Here is a 24,462-nt window from a genome sequence, read left to right as displayed (position 1 = left end):
GACTTATGACCAGGCACTTCGTTTTGTATGACAGGGAGCTCAGACTGCCATCTCAGAGCTCCTATTCATTTCTTGTAGGTTTTGTAGCTTTGGGTGCCTATACATACATGTCGTCAGTAGGATGCAAGAACTCCAGTCCTTACGGTTACCCAAATATGATTCTGGCCCCTCCGGAGGGTGGCTCTGGCTTCAGTGAGCCCAACTCTGGCACCTCCAGATCAGACCCGAGCGGCGGCAGCAGGGGGAGATGACGGGACCTGAGCGCTCTGGGTAGGGGCAGGTGAGGCCAACAGGATCCAGGGTACAGGGAAGGACCCCAACAGAATCCCAGGGGGCAGCCTTCCCGAGACTTTCCCAGGGAGTTGAATGCTGTGTGCCTGCTGATTCTCACTGAGCACTGCTCACACAGCCTCTGAGGATGGAGAACTTTGGTCCCCTGCTCCTTTTAATTATGCTGATTTCAAACAAATTCAACTCTGGTTCTACTTAAAGATGATTAAATGAAATGGCATTTAAATTGTTTTTTCTCTCTCATTTTTGGCAACTGTTTGGCCCTTCCTTCCAGCCAGATAATCCTACACCAATACCGAGACGCTCATGCCCCCACCCACCCCGCTGGCCCTTTGGTGAGGCCCTTCTAACTTTATTTCTCACTGTCTAACTCCTGATGGGATCCGTGCTTTTGGGAGGACCCAATAAACTCACCTCAGATGAGATGTTAATAGTTGATAAATCTTGAACCTTTATCTTATCTGCTAGACTTAGTTGATTAGGTTGAGAAAATCCATATTTATCTTCAAATGGATTTGGACCCCAGTCTGGATGCTGCACCAATGCTGCTGGATGGCTTTGGGCAAGATGCTTAGACTCCATTAATACTAATGTTCTCACCCCTTGAAATGGGATTACTGCCTGCATTTCAGGGTGTTTGTGAAAATCAAGCACGTCGAAGTATCTCAGGGGCTTGACCCCTGGTATGTGATCCTGAAATATTATCAAGTTGTTTTCCAAAATAGTTGTACCAATTTGTATTGCTGTCATTATCTATATACTTTCTAGTTGCCTTCATTAGACTTCGGGACCCCCAGACGCTGGTCCTACTCTCTATTGAATGCCTAGTGAGTTCTCAATGAATGTTTGTTGCCTGAAACTTTTTAAAATGGTAGTATTTTCATGCATATTCTGAACATGCTTTAAGCCTGAGTAGGTTGTTCTGATTTCTCCTAAAATGGGGGCAACTGAAGTTCAGGGAGGGTGAGTAACTTTTCCTGGATCTCACCCCAGGTAGACGAGGGAGCTGGTCTGAGCCAAGTCTAACGGCAGAGCCTGTGGCCTTAACTCACACTGAGCCTGCTCACCCCTCAGAGCCATAGTAACAAGGAAGGATTCCCCCCACAGTCTTCACCCCTGCTTGCTGCATCCTTTGGCACAGGCCTCATAATCCTGTGAGGTTAGCACAGACTCTGAGGTCTGTCCTCTAAGCTTGTCCAAGTCAGAGCAGAAGAGCACCCAGAGACTTCTCAAGAGAGGGCATGGGAACGGCTGCCTACTGGCTCAGCTCTTGGCAGGGACCTGGGCAGCCAGGTCACTGCACAGATCTGCGTGGAGCTGATGCTCTTGGCCTCCGAGAGGGTTTCTGCATCTCGGGTTAGAAACAGCCCTTGCGGACAGCATAGAATGTCTGGACCACGGAACACTTCAACTGCAAACCTCCTAGGACTCAGGCTGACTGTCTTTGAGTCCCAAGACAGGGAACATCAAAGATGGGAAGGGCTCTGGGCCAGTTCAGCCAATCCTCTCACTGTACAGGTAGCCTTGAGAGGGAGAGGGACTCCCCCGGCAGAGTCAGAGCTGGAAGTCAGGTCTCCTGACCCAAGGCCACCAGAGCTCTGCCCGACAGCAAATGGACATGCAATAAGCACTGGGGACTGGATGTCAGTGCAGAGCGTGGCAGCAGCTCCACACGTAGACGGTGCTGAGATGGCGAGCCCCATGCTTAGCAGGTGCTCTTTGAATGCTAGAATGAGTGAATGAATGAATGAACGAGCAGGTTCCCACAGCAAAGGTCTTCCTTGGACAGTCACTCGGGTTTATCCTTGAGCGGCTATGACTCAGCAGGAGGCAGCCAGCGACAAGCAGAATTCGCTTTGGAAAAAAAATAGTAGGTATAGGTCTATGGAAATGGTCTTGGTGAAAAATTTTAAAGAGGTTATGTAACCATTAAGATAATTACAGAGGTGAAATAGCAACACAGAAAACGATCTGTAGTGTACAATTAAGGGAGAAAACAATTATATGAAATTGTGCCTATACCATAAGTACAACTGCAGATTATGCGGGTGTGGAAGAGAGGACTATTACAAATGGCTCACATTTACTGGAGGGTCAGCCTCCGGATGAAGCCCCTCACATACGGTGTTTCTCTCAGTCTGTGAGGGAGGGGCCCCTGGAGGGGCGCACTCAGGAGTGTCTGACTCTAGAACACACTCTCAGCCACCGACTTGAATCTGGGGCAAGAAACAGAGTGGTGTCTTTTCCTTCACTGTTGAGTATTTTTTAAAAGTACTCCAAATGATTATTAACTGCTCTGGAAACCAACACCAAACTCAGTTTGTTTACACTCAGGAAAGAAAACAAAATCCAGACACCCTTTTGGCAGGGTGGCACTACAGCACACGCTCTTCCCAGCTGCAGGGAGGACCTGCCTACGGAGCCCAGGAACCCGGCCTCGCTTTTCCCAAGCTGCCTCTCCTGGGACTAAGTCACTGGGATCTGAACACCTGCTGGGCACCCTCCACAAGCCACCCCCAGCCCTGTCAGTCCCCACACCTCCAGCCTTCTCAGAGTGTCACTCAGAGTGCCTCCTACCAGAGCCACCCACCCCACAGCCGACACACGGGCCCACTGGTGCCCTTCAGCCCTCTCCAACCTGTGAACCGGAATCATCCTCCCACTGGCCCCGCACAGGACCCCAGACGACAGCAACCTGGCCCGCCTGTTCCTCAAGCCCCACAACTAAACTGACTTTCTAAGAGCTGCAGCTGCCCTTTGTTTGCCTGTCTTGTTCCTCTTCATTTCAGCCAGATGAAAGAGGCCGAGAGAGCCCCCTTACAGGTTTGGGAAAGCCAATGGGGACTCCCCACCGAGGGCTGCCCCTCTCGTCTGTGTTCTCTAAGACTTGAGTAGGCTTCCTGGGAACCAGCCAGGGTCTAAGTCAGGGAAAAGAAATCCTGAGAGTGAAGAGACAGGTTTACATCCCTGCGCATGAGTAAGACGGGCATGGTCTGAATAAGGGGTCCAGCCCAACTACTGAATTGAAGTGAACCTGAACTCAAATGTCTTGGACCCCTCTCCCTGCGCCCAAGTCCTGTGATAGTGTCAGAATGGCCGGTGCTAGCTAACACACGGACTTTAACGGTTAACCAACCACCACACCAGCGGCACCAGCAGCACATGCCCGTGCACCCAATGTCAGCTCTGAGCAGGTTGGAACCCTGGGCTGACTGCAAGTGCCGCCTAGTTGAAATGAGAGTTCAGTACTACTGTTTTATGACGTTGATTTAATGAGCATCTGAACTGTCCCAACTTTTAGCAGACAGCGTCGGGGCGGAGGCCCCCAGCCCACTCCCCGTGGTCATCCCCATCCCGCAGCGGGATGGACTTCCTCATGTGCATGCACAGCACTTCGTCGATGTAGATGGTGTTTTCTTTGACCTGGATCTCCTCCTGCAGGGAGAGCTGTCTGTGATTCAGCCCTTTCAGCTCCACCTGAGCTTGGGCTAATGTCTCCTTTAACCTAGGAGAAGAGGAAGAACAGAAGGGAATCATTTATCACTCCACGTCACTTTTTCAGGGTGAAGAGTGCATTTGTGTGTTCTGTGCAAGAAGCCAAATTGATGCATCCTCCCTGTCTCCTCCTTAAAAACAGATTTCAGATGGGTGGCCCTGGGCCAGAATCACAAGATAGACAATTCCATGAACTGCCAACATTTAAAACTGTACGTTTTACCTAAACATCTGGAGTTGGACTTTCTTAGAAAAATTTAAACACTGGTATCCACTTCCTGTATGGCAGCAACTGGCTGGAGTTAACAAGGAACCCCTTGACTGTCCTCTAGAAAGGAACCCCTCAAATGTCATAGGTGCAGAGTGCTCATGCCAGGCAGGCTTCACCCACGACAGCACAGCTGGACCTGTTCCCAATCTGGGTTTGAATGGATCCCAGTGGCCATCCACCCCCGGCTGCCAGCCTACCTGGCAACATTGTGGTTGATCTCCTGAACCTCCTTGATCAGCCGATACTGGGCCACATCGCGACACAGCTCCACATTAGGCCGATGTGTCCTGGTCTCCAGGCGTGTGTGAGCCAACTTGGCAGGCCCTTCTTGGTCAAGGATGGCTTTTTCAAGAACTGTAACATTTTTCTCTTGGGAAGCAATCTCTTCCATGACCTTTAAAAAGGATTAGAGTAGGTGAGGCCAGACTGTGTTCCTCAAAACTCAACAGCAGGCACTCGTGGGGAGGTCTCTCGGGGTCATGTAAGCTAGGAAGAGGGGACCCCAGATTTCTACCCAAGCAGGGCCCCAGAATGAGTCTGTTCTCTCTTCTCTACAGCAGTAGCTGCTGGTGGGCAAAGCAACTCCCCCAACTTCAGAACCTCACAGACAGAATGGACATGACGGGCCATCGTTTCCTCATCTCCTTCCCAAATACTGGGAGTTCCCTGGAGAATGCCCTCAGCAAAGGCTGGAAGCTGCCCATCTGCCTTGAGACTGAGTACTTTGGTATCAGGAGCAGAAACCTGCCTATTTCCTTGGCAGTCCACCCACCAGCACTCATTCTGCTCCCTAGAAGCCTGAAGAAAGAGTGTGTACAGTTCAACCCTAGTTGTTTCTAAAGATTACTTAGAAGTTACTTGGGTTTTTAGATTAATATTTAATTAACATTTCTATTTATTCCTTAAGCGTTTTAAAAAAATTCTTTATATCATGAAAATTTCCAAATATACACAAAAGTAGTTAGTATGATGAACCATAGGGACTCATCATCAATTTACACAATGATCAACACATGGTCAATCTTGTCTCATCTACAACCCCCTCTCTCCACCCCTGCCCCTTAGCTTATTTTAAAGCAAATCCCAGCCCTGACTGGTGTAGCTCAATGGATTGAGCGTGGGCCTGCAAACCACACGATCGCGGTTCGATTCCCAGTCAGGGCACATGCCTGGGTTGCAGGCCAGTTCCCGGTTCCCGGCAGGGGACGCATGAGAGGCAACCATACATTGATATTTCTCTCTCTCTTTCTCTCCTTCCCTTCCCCTCTAAGATAAATAAATAAAATCTTTAAGAAATAAATAAATAAATAAATAAATAATAAATAAAGCAAATCCCAGATATCAGTTCAGTCTCAAATACTTGAGTATGTAATTCTAAGACATAAGGACTCTTTTATTGTCTTTTAACACAACCAAAGCACCTTGGTATCTCTCTCTCTCTCACACACACACACATACATGAATGATTCTTTAATATTATCTAATATCTAGTTTCCAAATTTCCCTGATTGTTCAAATTAGAATACAAATGAGGCCCACATGCTGCATTTGGTTTTCTTAAGGCTTTTCCTAACATTTCTTCAGCTCTCCCTATGTCAGTTCACAGATACCACACTATTTTCAAATTTAGCACATTTAACAATCACTCTCACTTAGTTTTGATCGATAGTTGCTCGCACTCCAAGCTTGGTTAAAATCCCTTGAATGTTTATTTAAAGCAGCATTTGTAAATTTGATATATAACACATAGTATATTTATAAATTTCATGTAAAACTTTTAAAAATTACTTGAGTTGTTTTATCAAACAAGACTTTCTGAAGTTCTTAAAAGATCTCGTCAGTCTAAAAATGATTAACCTTAAATTCTCAAATATTTTAACTTTGTCTTCAAACTTAAAATTTCAACTAAAATCACAAGACTAAAGTATTTACTTACATATTTTGTTATATTTTTTAAAAAACAGGCCAAATTCCCTTAAGTTTTACAAATACTTAAAATATCTTAAACATACAGACTGCTTAAAACAAAACTACAAATACTATGGGTTAAATCAGGAATCGGCAAACCATGACCTATGGGCCAAACGCAGTCTGTTTTTATAAAGACTGGTTTTGTACAGGCTGAAGTAAGATTGTTTCTTAAATTAACAGACTTTGAAGGGGGGAGTTTAAGGATTTTATTTATTTATTTTTAGAGAGAAGGGAAAGGAGGGAGAACGAGGAAACATCAGTGTGTGGTTGCCTCTTATGCGCCCCCTACTGGTGACTAGGCCTGCGACTCAGGCATGTGCCCTGACTGGGACTCCAACTAGCAGCCCTTTGTAAATTAATGGACTTTAGTTTTGAGGGCAGTTTTAGATTTACAGCAAAATTGAGCAGAATCTAGAGCTCCCACATGCCTTCCCTCCCCCAACACACAGTTTCCCGTTATGAACATCTTCTATTAATGGTACCTTTGTTATAACCAATGGACCAATACGGCATCACTATGATTAACTAAAGTTCATAGTTTACACTACAGTTCAACCTTTGTGTTGCACATTCTATGGATTTTGACAGATGTGTGACATGTATCCACCGTTATCATATCATACAGAATAGTTCCACTGCCCTAAAAACCCCTGAGCTCCTTTTCATCCTCCTCTCCACCCAGCCCCCATCTGAAGCCCTGGCAACGACTGACCTTTTTACTCTTTCCACACATCACATAGTTGGAGTCATACAGCATGATTCATACAGCGTGAATTTCAGATTGGCTTCTTTCACTCAGTGATATGCATGTAAGGTTTCTCTATGTCTTTTTGAGGCCTGACAGCTCATTTCTTTTTACCCCTGGATAATATTCCAATGTATGATGAAGCACAGCTTGTTTATCCACTCGTCTATCAAAGGGCATCTTGGCTGCTCCCAAGTTTGGCAATTATGAATAAAGCTGCTAAACATTCACATGCAGATTTTTGTGTGGACGTAAGTTTTCAACACTTTTGGGTAAATACCAAGGAGTGAGTTTGCTGAATCATATGCATATGTTTAGTTTGGGGGAAAAAACTGCCAAACTGTCTTCTGAAGCGGCTGTACCATTTTGCACACCCACAAGCAATGAGTGAGATTTCCTATTGCTCCACACCCCGGTCAGCGTCTGACATGGTCAATGTTTTGGGTTTTTCTATAGGTGTGTGGCAGTATCTTGTCTTAACTTGCAATCCTTAATGACGCACGATGTTGAGCATCTTTACATACGCTTAATTACCATCCATATGCTTCTTTGATGACATGTCTGTTTAGATATTTTTTCATTGGGCTGTTTGTTTTCTTTTTTTAAGATTTAATTTTATTTATTTTTAGAGAGGGGGGAAGAAGAAGGAGAGGTAGAGAAATATCAGTGTGTGGTTGCCTCTCACATACCCCCTACTGGGGACCTGGCCCAAAAAAACCCAGGCATGTGCCCTGACTGGGAATCAAACCCACGACACTTTGGTTCACATGCTGGCACTCAGTCTGCTGAGCCACACCAGCCACAGCTGTTTGTTTTCTTATTGTTGAGTTTTAAGAGTACTCTGTATACTTTGGATTACTGTGCTTTCTCTGTGGCTTGTTTTTTTATTCTCTTTGAAAAGAAAGGTTTTTACATTTTTAAATAGTTGAAACAATGAAAAGAATAATATTTCATGTCATCTGAAAATTATATAAAATTCAAACTTTAGTGTCCATAATAAAGTTTTGTGGAAACACAGCCATGCTCATTCATTTACATATGGCTGTTTTTAAACTACAATGTCAGGGTTAAGAAGCTGCAACAGACTGTGTGTTAGGCCCTCAGTGCTCTGGGCTGCTGTCCAGAGTGCTACATCCATAGTGTCACATCCAGTGACATGGTGATAACTTGCCAGCTTTCCAAGTGGCACATGTATCCCCATGCTGCGACATCTTTATTGTTGACCACCAGTACGGGCCCATCACGTCAAAACAAGAAAAGCTGGTCTCGTGTGTTGCACTTTTAGGGCCGAGTGAAGTGGATTTGTTAGTCAGATAGCAAAGCACTCTGTGTATTAAGTAATGACACTCGGCCATGCCGAAAGGACGCGGCATTCGTCATTACTAGACGGTGTATCATTGTAACAGTCTCAACTCACAGAAAAGCGATGATCGGAAAAACACCGTATCTCATCACTGCAGAATTCCCTAACAAAAATGAAAATGAGGCCACAATCAGGGTAAGGTTCCAAGTGTCCTGTTTGTTAGCTAAGCAAGCAAAGCCACTTCCTGAGAGTGAGTTGATTAATAAAACACGTTGGGTTGCAGCAGCTGAGGAAGGATGTCCAGAGAACATGAAACTGTCCAAAAGGATCAGCCTTCCTGCAAGAACAGCTGCTGGAAGAGTTAAGGACACTGAGAACAGCATCAATGGTCAATTTAAAAACAAGGCACATGATTTTGGATGTTTCCTTTGCTCTTCAGGAGTTGGCTGGTGTTCTGATGCTGCTTAGTTGTGTATTCAAGGACCAGGGCTGAGTTTGAAGTGACTGAAGAATCGGCCTCTATGAATGGTCTCATGAAGTAACTACAGGCAAGAATATTTTCAAAAAGCTGAGAAAACACTAATTCAATACAAGCTGAAGTGGAACCTGCTAAGAGATATTATAGCTGATGATGGTGCATATATGTGTGGAGCCGGAAATGGCTCAGTCGAACATATCTACAAAAGCTGTGAGACGTAAGCTGTGTAAAGCCTCCGTTTGTCCCCTGTGTTGTGCACTAGGAAGCACTTCGCAGGAAATGCCTGAGTCCATCCTGTGTCATTGAACTGGCATCGTCGACAGTGAACTTCATCAGTCCTCATGGAAGTGACCATCATCAGCACTGTGAGTTTTTATCAGAAATAGAAGCTGAATATTTTGACTCGCCCTACTATTCAGCAATTCAACGGCTTGTCGGTGGCAAAATGTCCTTGTGATTTATTTTTAGCTCAGGGCCAAGAATGAAATTCTCCTGAACAAGAACCATCCCCCACAACCACTACTATAAAACACTGAATAGTTTTGCAAATTAATTTTTGCTGCAGACATAACGATAAGATATCTTAATAAATTCAACCTAAAAATCACAAGGCAAGAGAGCACTAGAATGCAAAGCATACACCGCAGTGAAGTCATTTCAACAACTAACGTGGGTTGAATCACAAGCAATATCAGGCTGCTGCACATACTTCCTGTGCCATCAAAAGTTAAAACGCGCAGCAAGGCTCCATTCCCGCACAGATGTGCAGCAGATACATTCTCCAAGTGCCAGTGGTGTTTGGGGGGGAGGAGTGAGGGCAGGACCTCAAACCAAGTGCAAAGGAAGTGTCTGTATTTCGAAATCCACTTAATTGTGCAGTTGAAGAGCTTCTACCTACACTTCACAGCAAGTGATTAATGTGTACCGTAACAACATGCTCAAAGGCCAGTATCAGGAGAAGAATCTAAACAGACTTCTATAAACGGCTTCTAAGCAATGAGTACGTTCAATTAAAATCATGTGCTCACAGATGGTACTTGGCACTACCTATCTGAATGATATTATCCAAGATGAAATGCATAAAATCTCATTACAGATCAGCATGCACAGATGAACGTTTGCAACAGATTTCGAAAGGAAATACTATCACAGTACAGCCTCCCACTAAACTCTGGCCCGCCCTGCACACTGCAGAAACCAGTCTTGTCTGACAGCTGGACTCTGGGTCCCAGGGGGGCAGGCACAGATGGGGCAGGGGGACAAGGCCTTGGGGGTACAGCAGGCCCAGGCTCTAGTCCCAAGCTGCCAGCAATGCACCCTGCCACCCGGGGGTCCCTTCCACTCCCTATGCCTCACTTTCACCATCAGTAAAATGCAAGAGCTGGGTTGCTGTCACATGTCACAGGCAAGGCACGAGGCTCAGAGAGCGTGAGGGATCGACCTGTAGCAGTCACTTAGCTGGTCTGTCGTGGGACCAGATTTGGACCCACTGATCTTCAGTCCAAACAGAGCACGTGTTCGCCTGGACTCAACCTCTCTGTGTCCCTGAGTCAGCCTGTGGAATGGTCACATATGCTCAGGACCAGGGGTCCTTGCGGGTGAGGGAGGGACTCGGGCTCACGTGGGCTCTGATGGTTAAATACTCAGGGACGTTGCCAGACCACCGTTAAATGTGTAGCTTGAAATGAACCGTAATGAAAGCATTTACACCATGGAAACCTGCACATTCCACCCACCAGGGACTTCTATGGACTTATTTTTCTGAGAGCCAGCTGACCAGCACACCACTGGATAGACAACCAGCCAGAATCCCGCAGTTGTGGCTGGGTTTGGAGACATTGGTTGCTTTTAACTCATGGAACTTCAGAGTCATAAACAATGTCTGAGACGGTATCGTCCATCTCCATATTTCACATAAGGGGAAACTGAGGCCCAGGGTGAGGAGATAACCTGTTCTTTGCAGCAATAAGTGACAGAGGAGGCCCAGAGGAGGACCAAGTATTACCCCAGGCCCCCACCCCCAAAGCCTGCTACCACGACGGAGCAAAGTGACTAACCCTTACTCCTCAGCCCAGGTTCACAAGCACAGAAGGCCAGCGCCTGGCACAGCAGACATCCCAGTTTCCACGGTGAAAGCTTCGCAGGGTGTTCTCCCATGTTCCCTGCAGGGAGCTCACCTTGGCCAAATGAGCAGCCAGCTTGTCCCTGGCATCCTTGGTCTCCTTCAGCCCATTCTTGAATGCCGTGTCCACCACGTCACATTGCTTGCGCAGGTCACTGGCCGTCTGGGACAGGACTCGGTCCACCAGGGCCTTCAGCGTCAGGGAGTTGTTCCTCTGCTTGTCGGCCTTCTCCAGGTTGGTGTTGGAGAAGTCCAACCAGTCTTCCAGACTCACGGAGCTGGAACAGAACCCACGCATTTGTTCACAGAACACGGGCTGGGAAGGGGCGGGCGGGGACGAGCCCCTGGAAATTCCCTGAGCGAGCCCTGCCCTTACCACCAGGCAGAGCGCACAGCGGTCTGCCAGTGGCAACAGCTGTCCCTTGGGGAAACCTACCTATTCTGTGTCAGGCACCAGCATGGCTCCTTAAAGACATGATCGCATTTAATCATCATAAAGGCCTAGTGAGCTAACTCTCATAACCCCCATTTTACAGATGAGGAAAACTGAAGCTCAGAGAGAGGAAGTAACTGGGTCAAGATCACACAGGTAGAGACAATTTGAGCATCAAAATAAATAACAACAGTGACAGATTACAACACACCGAATAAAATAGGAAACCATGAGTCCATACTAATGTAAATAAAGTGCTGTTTAGAGGAGCAACTGCTTTATATAATAACACGGATGCATCTCAAACTGATGCTGACTGGAAGAAAACTGACATATAGAACAGATAGTGTAGGATGCCCTTTAACAACCATAGAAGGCACAGCTACTGGAGCCAGGAATGTGGCTACCTTTGGAGAGAAGGGAGGGGCTACTGACCGACAAGGGGCAGCATGGGGGTTTTTCCGGTGGTGGTAACGTTCCATGTCCTGACCTGGTTGGTGGCTCCACGGGGTGTTCACTGTGACGAGCAGCAGCCTCTGAGCCAGCCCCAGTGACCCTCCTCCTGGCATTGACACCCTTGTGTGTGACGCCTCCCATGAGCTGTGCTATGGACTTACGGACCCATCCCTCACCACCAGCCGTGATACGAGGTCAGTCCTGGGATTGGGCTAAAAGCAGACTGTGGCGTTTGTCTTGGGTGCACTCACTCCCTTGTTTCCTCTTGGGTCATTCACTGTGGGGGGTCAGCCACCAAGGGCTGAGAGAGCCAGTGTGGGGGAGGCTCATGTGGCAAGGTCTGCCACAAGCGCATGAGTCACCTGGAAGTAAGTCCCCACCCCCCACCAGTCAAGACCTCCTATAAGACTGCAGCCCAGAAGACAGCGCCGCGTGCGACGGGAGCCAGAGGCACACACTGGGCAGTGCCTGGGTCCCCGAGCCCCCGAAACGGGGACATTTTATACGTTTGTTGTTTTCAGCAGCTAAGTGTTGGGGTAACACAATGATGCTTCATTAAACTGTATGTTAATTATTATTTATGTATTTTTCTACATGTATGTTTTACCTCAACAAGGTAAAAAAAGGAAGTTGAAAAATTATAATGAGTTAGGTCTGTGATGAAATGGTAATTGAAAAATGTAAGTTAGATGCTACAGAAAAGGTACATAGTCTTATCCCATTTTTGTAAACAAAATCAAATTTGCTCTGGCTGGGTAGTTCGGTGGGTCAGAGCATCAGCCAGATACACCAAGGTTGTGGGTTTGGTCCCTGGTCAGGGCACATACAATCAATCCATAACTGCGTCAGTAAGTGGGACGACAAATCAATGCTTCTCTCTTCCTCTCTCTCATAGCAATAAACACATTTTAAAAAGCTGTGTGTGAGGGTGTACACGTGTCTGTAGTAGTGTAGCACGGATAGTAGTGGTCATCTTTGGGGTAACATCATAAAGGGAGAGAGGAGATGCATTAACTTGCTCTTTATACATTTTTAGATTCTTTTACTTGTTAAAAACACAACATCGGGAAAAGAATACATGTCAAATGTTTAAAGGTTTTACAACAGACTTTCCTGAAGTGGGGTCCAACCTGGAGGACCAAGGACCCGCCGGCCCTGTCCTCTGGGAGGTCGCCATGCAGCCCGACTCTGCCCCAGGACTGCCTCTCCCTAGTTCCCTGCCAGCCATCACGATGACGTGCCAGGGCCTCCTGCCTGCCTGCCTGCCTGAGGGGCGCTGGGACACCACAGAGCGGGGAGGAAGACAGCGTGGCCAGGCCAGCAGCCAGCAGCTGAGCTGACAGCAGCCAGCTCACTCACTTTGGTTCCACCCTCACGACGTTCTCAGAATATCTGATGTTTGGCGAGTTGTTAGTGAGTGAGAAGCAGGTATCGTCAATGGTCAGGGCCACAAACTTGTCTTTCAAATCCTTTTCCAGATTGTACTTTGCAGCACGGTTCAGCCTGAAAAGACAAGGTGAAGGTTTCTCCCCCTGGAGAGCCCAGGTAGCGCCTGTCGTTTCTCGGGAGGCCCTGGACATGCAGCTAAAGCCAGGTCTTGTGCAGGCTGGCGGCACTTCCTGCCCCACCTGCCATCACCCAACCTGCCCTGGCTCCGCCACACACACATACACCATTAGATGCTTGGTGACAAATGAACGTAACCAAGCCTGGACTTCAACATGTGACATTTTCCCATGTCACCACTGTGGCATACTCTATGAGAGAGACCAGCCCTGGGGAAAAACACTTCCAGTGTCCTCTAGTTTACAGTCGGGGCTGAACCCCGGCCCCATCCCTGCCCGCCACCAGAGGGTTGTCCAGGCCTCAGCCTGAATGTTCCCGAGACACCTCAGGTCATGGGAAGTGCTCGTAGGAGGATTAAACCCCATTCTCTCTGTGCCTTGGAGCCTGGCATTCGTGAGTGCTCTCTTTTCATGTCCCCAGTGGGGACATGCAGGTGGCCCCAAGTGGCCATACCTGATCTGCTCGGTTGTCTCCTCCAGGGTGCGGGTCAGCAGGGCCATCACCCCCTGGATGATCTCGGCCTCCTTCGTGAGCTCCTGTTCCACTTCATCAAGCACCAGGTCGATGCCAACTCGCTTCTCCCTGACCAGGGAAAGGCAGAGAGAGGCGTCTCCATATTCACTAACACCTGGACATTTAATCTGGACAACTGGTCGGAGCAGCCCCCCATTTGCCTGGGTGACATGGTCAGGGAGGTGCCCTAGTTGGCCTCTTTGAGCCTTGAAAGAAAAAATCCAAAGTGCAATGAAGAAAATTTGATCAATGACTGGTCACTTGGTCTGAAAAATGCCAGACGGACATCTCCCCTTCAGCCTGGACGTCAGTTCTGAAGTCCTTTCCTTCTTACCTACTTGGTGGAAACACTTCTTTTGGCTTAGCATTTCAAAGCCATATGTCGCCTCCCTGGGTCCTTGTTCCATTTTCTGACAAGGACTGGAATCCAGAAAGATGCTTCAATGATAACAATAGTACCAACATTAACCTGACCCCACACTGAGCACTCGCTATGACGTGCGGTGTGGTACTGAGCTTCTGATATGAATGGTCTGACTTAATTAGCCCAGTCAAGTGCGGGGTTTCGGCGAGGTTAAGCCCAATGTCACAGAAGCGGGCATTATACGTGCTTTCAACCGCTCTGTTACGTTACTCCCCAAGGTGACAGTCACTGTTTGACAGCACTCAGGAGCAAGGCTCCTCCACTCTCCAGCTGTGTGGCCTTGGGAACATTGTATAATTTCATCTGCACCTTGGTTTCCTCTTCTGTGAAATGGGGATAATAATTAGAACTTGATTAAGGTGGTGGCAAGAAACTGATGATCTATAAAAACAGAAATCACAGTGCCAGAAACATAGTAGCACATAATCAGCTTAGCAACATCTACATTCTAATCACACTTAGGTATAGACTCGAGCTGACTGGAATGTTGGCCTCTTCAACGGTGATTTTACCTTTGCTTCACAAACTCACTACGTGTGGCTGGGAAGACTGCAGCCCAGTTTCTGCAGAGGGTCCTGGCTAAGCTCACTGAGGGCTTTGCAGCAAGAGCAAACAGCATAGACAGAGCCAGCGTGTGTTTGAGAAATTTCAAGTAGCTCAGCCTTTAGCACATCCCAGATTGGGGGTGATGTCTAGGCCTGGAGAGGTCACAGAGGGCCCGATCAAGAGGAACCCTGTTGGCTAGGCTAAGAAGTTTGAAGTTTATCTGGAAGGTATTAGGGTGTAGGGTTGCAATTTAAAAAAAAAATTAAAGCATGGGGTGACCTACAAAAATCTGCATTCAGAAAAGTTCACTCCAAAGCCAGTGTGGATAATGCACTGGCCGGGAGGGGGCTGTGCGGCTAGCAAGGCCTATTAGGGAGCGCCCTCTAGGACTGCGGCAGGGAGTCACATTAGCCCAGAGTAATTACCCTCCTCACGGGACTCAGGGAAAGGAATTGTAACAAAGAGGTTTGTTTGCACAGTGGTCTCTGGACAAAGTGCTTCTGTGTGCCTCTGTGTATAGGAGCAGACTTTCTGTCCGCTAGTAACTGTAGCATCTGTCCTGCTTGTCCAAAATAAAGACTGCCATTTCCTGGTTTCTAGTAGTGTGGCCATGCGACTAAGTTCTGGGCAACAGGATACAAGTAGAGATGGTGAATGCCAAACCCCAGTTATTCCTACTTGCTGGAATGTAGACACAGTGGCTGGGGCTCCAGCTGCCACCTTGAACCTCCAGGTAACCGTGGGGGTGAAAGCCACGTGCAGTGGGGCAACAAAAGGGAAAAAGCCCGGGGCCCTGACACTGTGGCACACCATGCCACCCCTGAACCATCTCCAGACTCCCAGAATGTGAGAGCCAAAGAAACTATCTTATTTAAGTTCTGTGTTATTTTGCGGTTTTCTGATTACCCACAGCCAAACCTAGGCCTAACTTATATTTAAGTTTGTCAAGAGCAGAGTTTAGACATGAACCCAGTCTAGTGCTCCTTCCACTGCCCAGTACCATGGGCACGCTGAGATAATTTCAGGCTCTAAAAGAACACATGCTCATTTGCCTCGTTCTAACCCACCAGCTCGCACAGTCAGCTTTCACTGCCCAGCATTTCATTTCTCACAACAGATGACTCACTGGGGGAACCTGCCCTCCTACCTGTATTCCAGGCACATCTGAGTGATGTGCATGGGCTCCTTCAGGCTCTCCAGGGCTTTCTCCAGTCTGGTCTTATATGCAAGCAGATCTTCAGTCACATACACAAGCTGCTCAAGTTTGTCATCTAGCTCCTTCTTCCAGAATCTGATTTCCTCAAGTCTCTGTTCTGAAGCACAGAAAAGTTATAGCAGGGTCAGTGTATTCCCAATGCAGCCAGCTTTTGGATTAGAAACCTGAAGCCTATTGCAAAACGACCTGAGACCTGTTCTTTTCTTCTTAGAGTTTCTTAGGGAGGGAGGGAGGGAGGGAGGGAGGGAAGGAAAATATATCTTCTTACATTCAACATCAAATTAATCCAAAGATCATTCTACACTCATTGATTCTAATTCTTCAATGTCCACTGTTCTTAATAAGTTTTAATTTTATCAAAGATATAAATGTACATTGCTTGAAAAGTCAAATAGTACTATAAGTATCAGAATCCTCTGACAGACCCCTACCCACCCCACTTTCTGAAAGCAACCACTGAACACTTTCGTGTTTCATATGCCACTGCTTACACTGTCGTGTATTCATTATCAGCTTGAGTGTTATCTACCAATTTCCTACGGGCAAAGGTAAGAATGGATTTGTTAATTCTTACACAACTTTCGCAACACACTCTGCTCCTTCCATCTTCCCAGTACAGTTGTAATACCCTTTTGTTAAGCGATTATGTAATGCTTGTTGGTATTATTATAAATATGTAAATATTACATACACCTGAACTATGTAGTATACTATGATAAATTTCTGTCCTTACCACAACTTTTTGTGATTTTTGGAAGAGTTAATAGTTGTATTTTTGCTTTATTTTCCACATATTTATTACTCATTTTTCTTCAAACTTTCTAATAGAACCACAGCAGGCTTCCTCATCTGCAGCTTTGCTATCTACAGTTTGAGTTACCTGTAGTCAACTGAGGTCTAAAAATAGATAGAAAATTCCAGGAAAAAAAATAATTTGTGAGTTTTAAATTGCGCACCATTCTGAACTCTCGCACCTCCTCACTCCGTCCCGCCTGAAATGTACCCCACCCCTTTGTCCACTGTGTCCACTCTGTAAACACCACACTGCGGTCAGTCACTTACTTGGTAGCGTCTCGGTTATCAGATTGACGGTTGCAGTGTCGCAGTGCTTATGTTCAGGTTACCCCTATTTTACTTAAAATGGCCCCAATACACAAGAGTAGTAGAGACATTGGCAATTCGGATGTGCCAAAGAGATGCCGTAAAGTGCTTCCTTTCAGTGAAAAGGTGTGTACATGCAGGGGAAAACATAGATGGCAATAAAGCTAGATGACATAGTATATTCAAGGAGGGACCCAAAACACAAGGGAATTATCTTCTGGAGGGCAGGCCCCTTGTAGTGCAGGCTTTCCCTGCCAGGTGAGTGTTCCAGGAACCCCTCTGTGTCAGTGTACCAGCTGGCGTTGTTGTGAGAGGCTGCATTCGGCTTCAGTGAATTTTTTTTGAAGACTCAATACGTTTGCCCATTTCATGATGGGTGATTTATGAGCACACCTGCCCACACCACGCTGAGTGTTCATTAGCTTTTGACCAGAAATGGAATGACCCCCCATGCCTCACCCGGTCTCACCTAAAGTGACTTTTTTTGTTTACCCAGATGGAAAACGTCCTCAAGGGAAATTTTTGCTGCTATGGAAGAGGTGAAGCACAAATATGACAGAAGCACTAAAAGACATCAAAACCCATGCGTTCAAAACTGTTTTGCACAGTGGGGGGTGAAAAAAACATTTTGATAGGTGCATTGCATCAAATGGAGAGTACTTTGAAGGTGACTGGAAGTTAAATATGTAAGAATAAATACACAATTCTCATAAAAGAAATTCCATTTTGGGTGTCCCCCTTGTAGAGGATTGGGTACTATCCACACTTTTAGGTCTCTACTGGGGATCTGGGAACGTGTCCCTCGTGGGTGGGGGTGGGCTACTGTATAAATGACCTCTCAATATGTTCAAACCCATCAGGTAACCAACTGATTTTGTTCCTCTGCTGGAGCGCCCCCCGCCCCGCCCCCGGCAGAGCTTCCTCCTTCAGCCCCAGTCTAGCTGGACGTGTGGCTACCATCCTGCGACTTTGCTTCATCCCCACTCCAGGAACTCCCTTCACTTTCTCACGTGTAGGAGTCCTCTGTCCCGGGTTTCCTTTATTCCTGTTTCTTGGTTTCCTTCTTCAGTGTGCTGAAACCCAGCCTTCAGCAGCTTCCTCACAAGTGGGTGTATGTGAGGTAAGATTTCTGAAAACTTGGAAGTCTGGAATGCCTTATGCATCATTCGATTCTAGTTGGCTCTGTGTAGATTTATAGGTTGTAAATAATTTTCACTTAGAATTTTGATGGCGTCACTTCCTTTCCCTCTGGTTTCCAAAGTTTCTGTTGAGAAGTCTAATGTCCTTCTGATTACAGATTTCTCGTAGGTGACCTGAAAAGCCTTTAGGCATGTCTTCCCTATTTTCTTAGCATCCTAGAAGGGTGACACCTTTACACCGGCATCAGCCTTATCCGGTTACTACGCCAGACACAAGGCTTGCCCCTTTCATCTGAAACCCTAGATCCTTTGGTTCCAGGGAGTTTTACTGCGTTCTCTCACAGACGGTTTCTTCGCCTCCGTTTTCTCCGTGCTCCTGTCTGGAAGTCCTGTTGGGTGTGTGGCCCCCCTGTGGCCTGTCGCCATTCTTTTTCACTCTACTTTCTGGAGATTCTTCAACTTTATCTCTCAGCTTTTCCTTTGATTTTTAAAAATGTTCTGTGCTCATATTTTTTAATTTCTAAGAACACCTGCTTGTTTGTTTTCTGACTCTTATCTTGTTTAAGACCCCTTTTATTATTCCATGGATATGACGTCTTCTCTAAGTTTTCTGAGGACATTGTAGTATACATATAACTTTTCTTTTGCTCTGTGCATATCTGTTTCTTGAGTTTCTGTGGGTTTGTTCACTTGCTTTGGTGTCTGTCATGTTATATACAGGCTTTCCTCAAATGTCTGGTGGTTTTTATCGGATTATCTTTAAAAATAAAATGCTAAAATCCTGACTGGAAGCTCTGTCTACAGGGACAGGGCTTGAGAGCTGGAATGCTGCACTGTCTACAGAAATCAGACAGGGCCCAGGCCTTCCACCAGAGAAGGCGAACACTAAGGGTTGGCAAGGACGTGGAGGGGCCGGAACTTGCATCCCTACTGGAGGAAGCATAAATGGGAAAACGGACACCTATACATCCTATATATGTTCTTCACCACTTTATCATCTGCAGATCTTTCTTTTCTACCAGTTAGCTTCTCCATGGAGGAATCCTCCAGTCCCCTGTCTGAAGGCATGAGCTTGGCAACCAGTGACCTAGAAACCAGGGACTGGTAGGGTTACTGTCCAGTTGCAGACTTTTATTGAATCCTTGAGCTTTTAGCCTCCTGCTTAGGGGAGGAGAGCCAGACTGGGGAGGGGTCTCTGCAAAGACTTTCAACCAATCTCGTTTCTAGCTCGATTCTGAATCTCCAGCTTCAGAGGTAATTGGATGCTTCCAATTTTGAGCATTTCAAGGTTTCTGCAGTACGAATTTATAGCATGATTCAGGTAGCTTCTCATTATCCTCTACCTACCCAGGCTGTCCGCAGGTTCTGAGTGTGTCACTACTTGTCCTTTCGCTTTCTCATTTCCAAAATCTTCATCATTTATCTAGTGCTGCCCCCCGCCATCCCCATCTCATCTTTGAGGCGCACTTTTCATTAACCCTTTACTACTACATTGCTGGGTCTAAAAGGAAAGGAAGACCAATGCATGTTCCATCCACCGTGTAAACAGAGCCTCCCCCTCACATGTTGTAACTGACTCCCACCCTCACCTTGCGTCTTCCACTACCCTATTGGACCTGCCACCTCAAAGGTGACCAATAACCTTCAAGTCACCAGTTCAAATTCACCTTTGTTCAGTTCCCAGCCTCTTTGACATTTGTAAGACCACTACTGTCAATGAGCCCATAGATAGTTTCAAGACTGGGGCTGTTACCAGGAGCCCTACTTTCAACATGGCAGCATGTACCTTCCATAAACATATGTTAGAATCTGTGTTGGTATACACGTAAAAGTGGGGTATCTAGGTCAGTGTGCACAATAGGTTCAGCTTCAGTAGACACTGCCACAGCTGCCCAAAGCAGTTGTACTTCCGGTGTCCGTTTTCCCACTTATGCTTCCTCCAGTAGGGATGCAAGTTCCGGCCCCTCCACGTCCTTGCCAACCCTTAGTGTTCGCCTTTTTCTTCTTTCCCGTCTTTCACAACTCCTCCTCCTCCTCCTCTTCTCTCACTGTAGCCATTCGGGTGGGTATGTGATGGCATGTCACCTGTGATTTTAACTGGTGCATCCCGGATAACTTCTAATGAAGTTAGAGCATCTCTTCACGTGTTTACAGGCTGTTTAGATTTCCACCCGTGTAGGCTGTCTGCTAAGGTCTTCCCTTTTTAAAAAAATTGAGTTGTCTGCCTCTTTATTCTTTATTTGTAAAGGTCCTATATATGTTCTGGATACAAATCCTTTGTATTATGAATATATATTGTATACCTGTAATATGAATATATAATATGAATACTTGTTTACTCTGTGGTTGCTTTCTTGGTCTCTTAATGGAATCTTTTCATACACAAAGGTTCTTCATTTTAATAGTCTAATTTATTATTTTTTATTCTATGATTGGTTATTTTGTGTCTTAAGAATAATAAATCTTTGCCCTGGCTGGTGTAGCTCAGTGGACTGAGCATGGTCCTGCGAACCAGATGATCGCGGTTCAATTCCCAGCCAGGGCACATGCCTGGGTTGCAGGCCAGTTCCCAGCAGGAGACTCACGAGAGGCAACCATACGTTGATATTTCTCTCCCTCTCTCCTTCCCTTCCCCTCTAAAGATAAATAAAATCTTAAAATAAATAAATAAATAAATAAATCTTTGCCTTCTTCAAGTCATAAATACATTCTTCATCAAAAGCTTTATTGTTTTACCTTTCTTATTTAGATATGCATTCTACCTAGATTGATATATATATATATATCAATATATATATATATATATATGATATATATAGAAGGTAGGGGTCAGGATATAATTTTTTTCCATAATAATATCCAATTGACCTGCTTATTGCAAAGACCATCTATTTCCTGCTACACTGCACTATTGTTTTACCGTAAATCAGGTGACTACCTATGTGTGGGTTTGTCCCTGGACTCTCTGTTTTGTTCCATTGGTCAGTTTGTCTATCCTCGCCTAACCCTCACTGGTTTAATTACTATAGCTTTATCATGGGTCTCAGAAACTATAGTAAATATCTTCCAGTTTTGTTTTCAAGAGAGCCATGTCCATTCTTGACCTCTGGTATTTCCATGTGAATTGTAGAAGCAGTTTGTCAATTTTATTTTTTAAAAAACTTGCTGAGATTTTGACTGGCATTGTATTGAATCTATGCAATTCTTTCCATTTCTTTCAGTAACATTTTGCATTTTTCAGTGTAGAATTCTTACACATCTTTTGTTAGTTGATTCCTAGATATCTGATGTTTTATAATGCCATTCTAAGTGGTTGACTTTTTAAAATCAGTTAATGAATCAATGAAATTAAGTTCCAGGCCTTGAAATCTTTGGTCTCATGTCAGACACTCAATTATTGTGAAAAATGAACGCTACATCCTTATTCCTAACACTTACCTATTTGCACAATTATTTAGAACAAGAATAGGAAATGCCTATAGGCTGATACCAGGAATACGGATCAACTCATCAGGAGCAGCCTAACATCGAACATAACTGACCTGACGCAGCTTTGGTTCATTGGAGGTTGAAGAACTAGCTACCCTTAGACTAGGCTTTCTTCATAGGTGGTTTTGTTTATCCTGCCCAATGTTATCAATACAATTAAACCAACTGCCATCATTTTAAAAATGGGTAAAATTTCAGCTTTCCAGATTTTCTTTTTTTAAAAAAAAATCAGACAATTTGGCAACACTGGGCTCATAATCTTTCTAGGAAAAAAAACTGGTTGAAGTTGAGTAGCAGCAGCGTCCTTGGATGGAGCCCGGGTACTCAGGCTGCCCCGCCTTCCCGGTCATCTGCCCTGGTCATCTCAGGGCGTCTTCCTCACCCTGTGCCACCTGCCCAGCCTCCGCAGACACCTGCGATTGTGGCCTCTGACTTCCCCTTGTTTCGCATTTGGGAAATTTTATATTTATTTTTGATTTGTTTATTTAAGGGCATAGTGTTTTTAAGGATTTAGTTGGAAAGAGAAAGTTACCCTTCCTTTAAAAAATGCTCAAATGTTTCTCTAGGAAGATTTTCTTACGTTTGTATCCCTTACGCCAGCACCATCTGGTTCTATTCTGATTATTCATGTTCGTTTCTTTCTCCTCCTCAAGCCGGGAGCCCCTAAAAAGTAGACACTAATCATACCATGAGATAGTCCCAATACTTAGTCTATTGGTCCTCTTAGATGTTCAATAAATGCATATTGAATCAACAAATGTATAAATCATAGATGATGGATGGCTGAAAAACAGACTGGGTTACCACGTCTCTATCTTGGGGCAGTGAACTTAAACACAGGACCTGGAGAATTTACATGTCTCTTTAATATTTCAAGACAGAGAATCACTACTCCAGAACATGAAATACAAATGACCGCACAGCCGAACCTGAGCAGTTCCATCAGAACATGTTCACAAGCACACCACCCACATCGTCTTACCTAGTTTTTTGTTTACATCACTCTGAGATTTTCTTGTGGTCTTTTCAATTTCCTCCACAAGCCTCTGGCTTTCTGCCACCAGGCGTTCAGACTGGGACCTTTGGGCCTCTGCTCGATGGTACTGGTTCTTGTTAGCAATGTACCACTCCAAGGGCAGGGACTTGGATGGGGGCTGCAGTAGCTTGGCCATCTGGGGTTTCCAAAGTCCTGGACAGAGACAAACTTCTTTTAGATCAACTGAAACCAACTTGGCCTTTTTTAGATGTCAATTTTTCTTATGTGACATATATACCAAAAAGTGCTTAAATCATAATCTGTACATAGAACGGACACATCTGGGTAGCCAGTACACCTCTTTCCGGGCACTCTCCCCCACCCTGGCCCTCACAGTCATCACTACCCTGACTTTGGTGGTTGTTGTTATTTATTTTTTTAATTGTTGTTCAAGTACAGTTTTCTGCCTCTTACCCCCATCCAAGCTGACTTTTAACACTACAGATTAGTCTTGTTGTTTTTGAACTTCACATCAATGGATCACACAGTATGTGCTCTTTTGTATATGACTTCTTTCACTCAACATTATATTGCTAAGCTTCATTTGTGTAGTTCATATAGTTGTAGTTTGTTCATTCTCATTGCTGTGTAGTAATACACAGTGGCATAAATACCCCAAAATTCATCTCTCCTTTTTACTGTTTGTGAATATTTAGGTTGTTTCCAGCTTGGGGCCTACCGTGAGAATGCTGCGAAGATTCGCATACCTGTCTCTTGGTGAGCAGATTAGTGCGCTTTTATGACTCATTACAATTTGAGGGTTAGAGGGTACTGTTCGATTTCCCAAGATACTGACGAACAGATGAACCCAGACAGGTTTGCTTTATAAGTGAACCATTGTGATTATCTTTAAACTGGCAACTGGGTGTTGAGCCTCTTTGGCAGATAAAAGAATCTAAAAACTTCCCAGGACAAAGAGAAGGAGAGAACAGGAAGGGAAACACAGGAGAAGGCAGCAAGCAAAGGCCGGCAGCCACAGAAAGACTAAAATTTCCCCACCTCATCGGTACACAGCTCAGATTGTGAGAACTGCCTTCCTCAGACAGGCCTGAAATCTGCCCCACAAGCACCCCTACCCAAAACTCCGAGCGCCTGCCCGGAGGGGCGTCGGGCTCTCTGAAGCCCTTCAAACACCAGATCTTGACCAGGCTGAGCACTCCGGGTGACTAAGCCCGGGCAGACAACACGGAGTCTCCCCATTTCTTCCTAGTCCGGGACTTCCTATGGCCTCTCCCAAGTTTGTCTGAGCATGGCGGTCGATTTTAACACAAGACCCCTAGATAAATCTGAGTAGCCTCCAAAGAAATCGAAATAAGACCTCAATGAGGGTTGAACCCAAAGGGCACAAGCCTTTGAATAGAGGGATGCAGTGAAGTGCGGGTGGGGTGGGATCAGACGTGCTTACCTCAGCGGCACAAACAACTCTGTCAACTCCAGTTGGGAGCCTCCTATCCCCAACTGAACTCCGGCTCTCGCAGAAGAGGAAGGTAAACGGCGCGGTCTCCATGGTAACCGGTGACGCGACAACCAGGCAAAGAGGGCAGGGTCCGCCCCGAAGCAGCGTCTTGGGAAGGCTCTGCGCAGGCGCGGTTTCCACAGTCCCCAGCAGGTAAGGGATGTGGGAGGCCCAGATGCTCAACTTATCACACGAAGACGCGGGACGCCAAGCAGGAAAGTGGCCAAAGGCCCAAAGTGGCAGTCAGGAGACACGACTAGCCAGGGCCCAGCAGCGGACTGGGTTACCTCGGGCCGCGCTGCTCCCCCTGGGTCTCGGACTCCCCAGGTGTACAGTGGGGTTAGGCTGGCTGATGCCTCGAGGGCCCCCCCGGTGGCAGGCAGGCTCAGGACCACTAAGCCGCAGAGCCGG

General features: G+C 46.0%; 1 protein-coding gene across 1 annotated transcript; it reads right to left on the bottom strand.

Annotated features, from left to right (window-relative positions):
* Positions 1-3,553: 3,553 nt before the first annotated feature.
* Positions 3,554-24,125, bottom strand: TEKT1 (tektin 1). Its single transcript, XM_037029591.1, has 8 exons — positions 24,001-24,125; positions 22,542-22,748; positions 15,762-15,927; positions 13,585-13,713; positions 12,925-13,068; positions 10,732-10,954; positions 4,255-4,451; positions 3,554-3,796 (listed from the first exon to the last, which is right to left on the bottom strand). Exons 2-8 carry the CDS (start codon positions 22,729-22,731, stop codon positions 3,589-3,591), a joined length of 1,257 nt encoding a protein of 418 aa, XP_036885486.1. The 5' UTR covers positions 22,732-22,748; positions 24,001-24,125; the 3' UTR covers positions 3,554-3,588.
* Positions 24,126-24,462: the final 337 nt, after the last annotated feature.

This window comes from Sturnira hondurensis, unplaced genomic scaffold (genome assembly GCF_014824575.4).
Source record: "Sturnira hondurensis isolate 20B ecotype Veracruz unplaced genomic scaffold, ASM1482457v3 Scaffold0020374, whole genome shotgun sequence".
NCBI lineage: Eukaryota > Metazoa > Chordata > Mammalia > Chiroptera > Phyllostomidae > Sturnira > Sturnira hondurensis.
The sequence above is the reverse complement of the archived record's forward strand: the minus strand, read 5'-3'. Positions and strand labels throughout refer to the sequence as shown.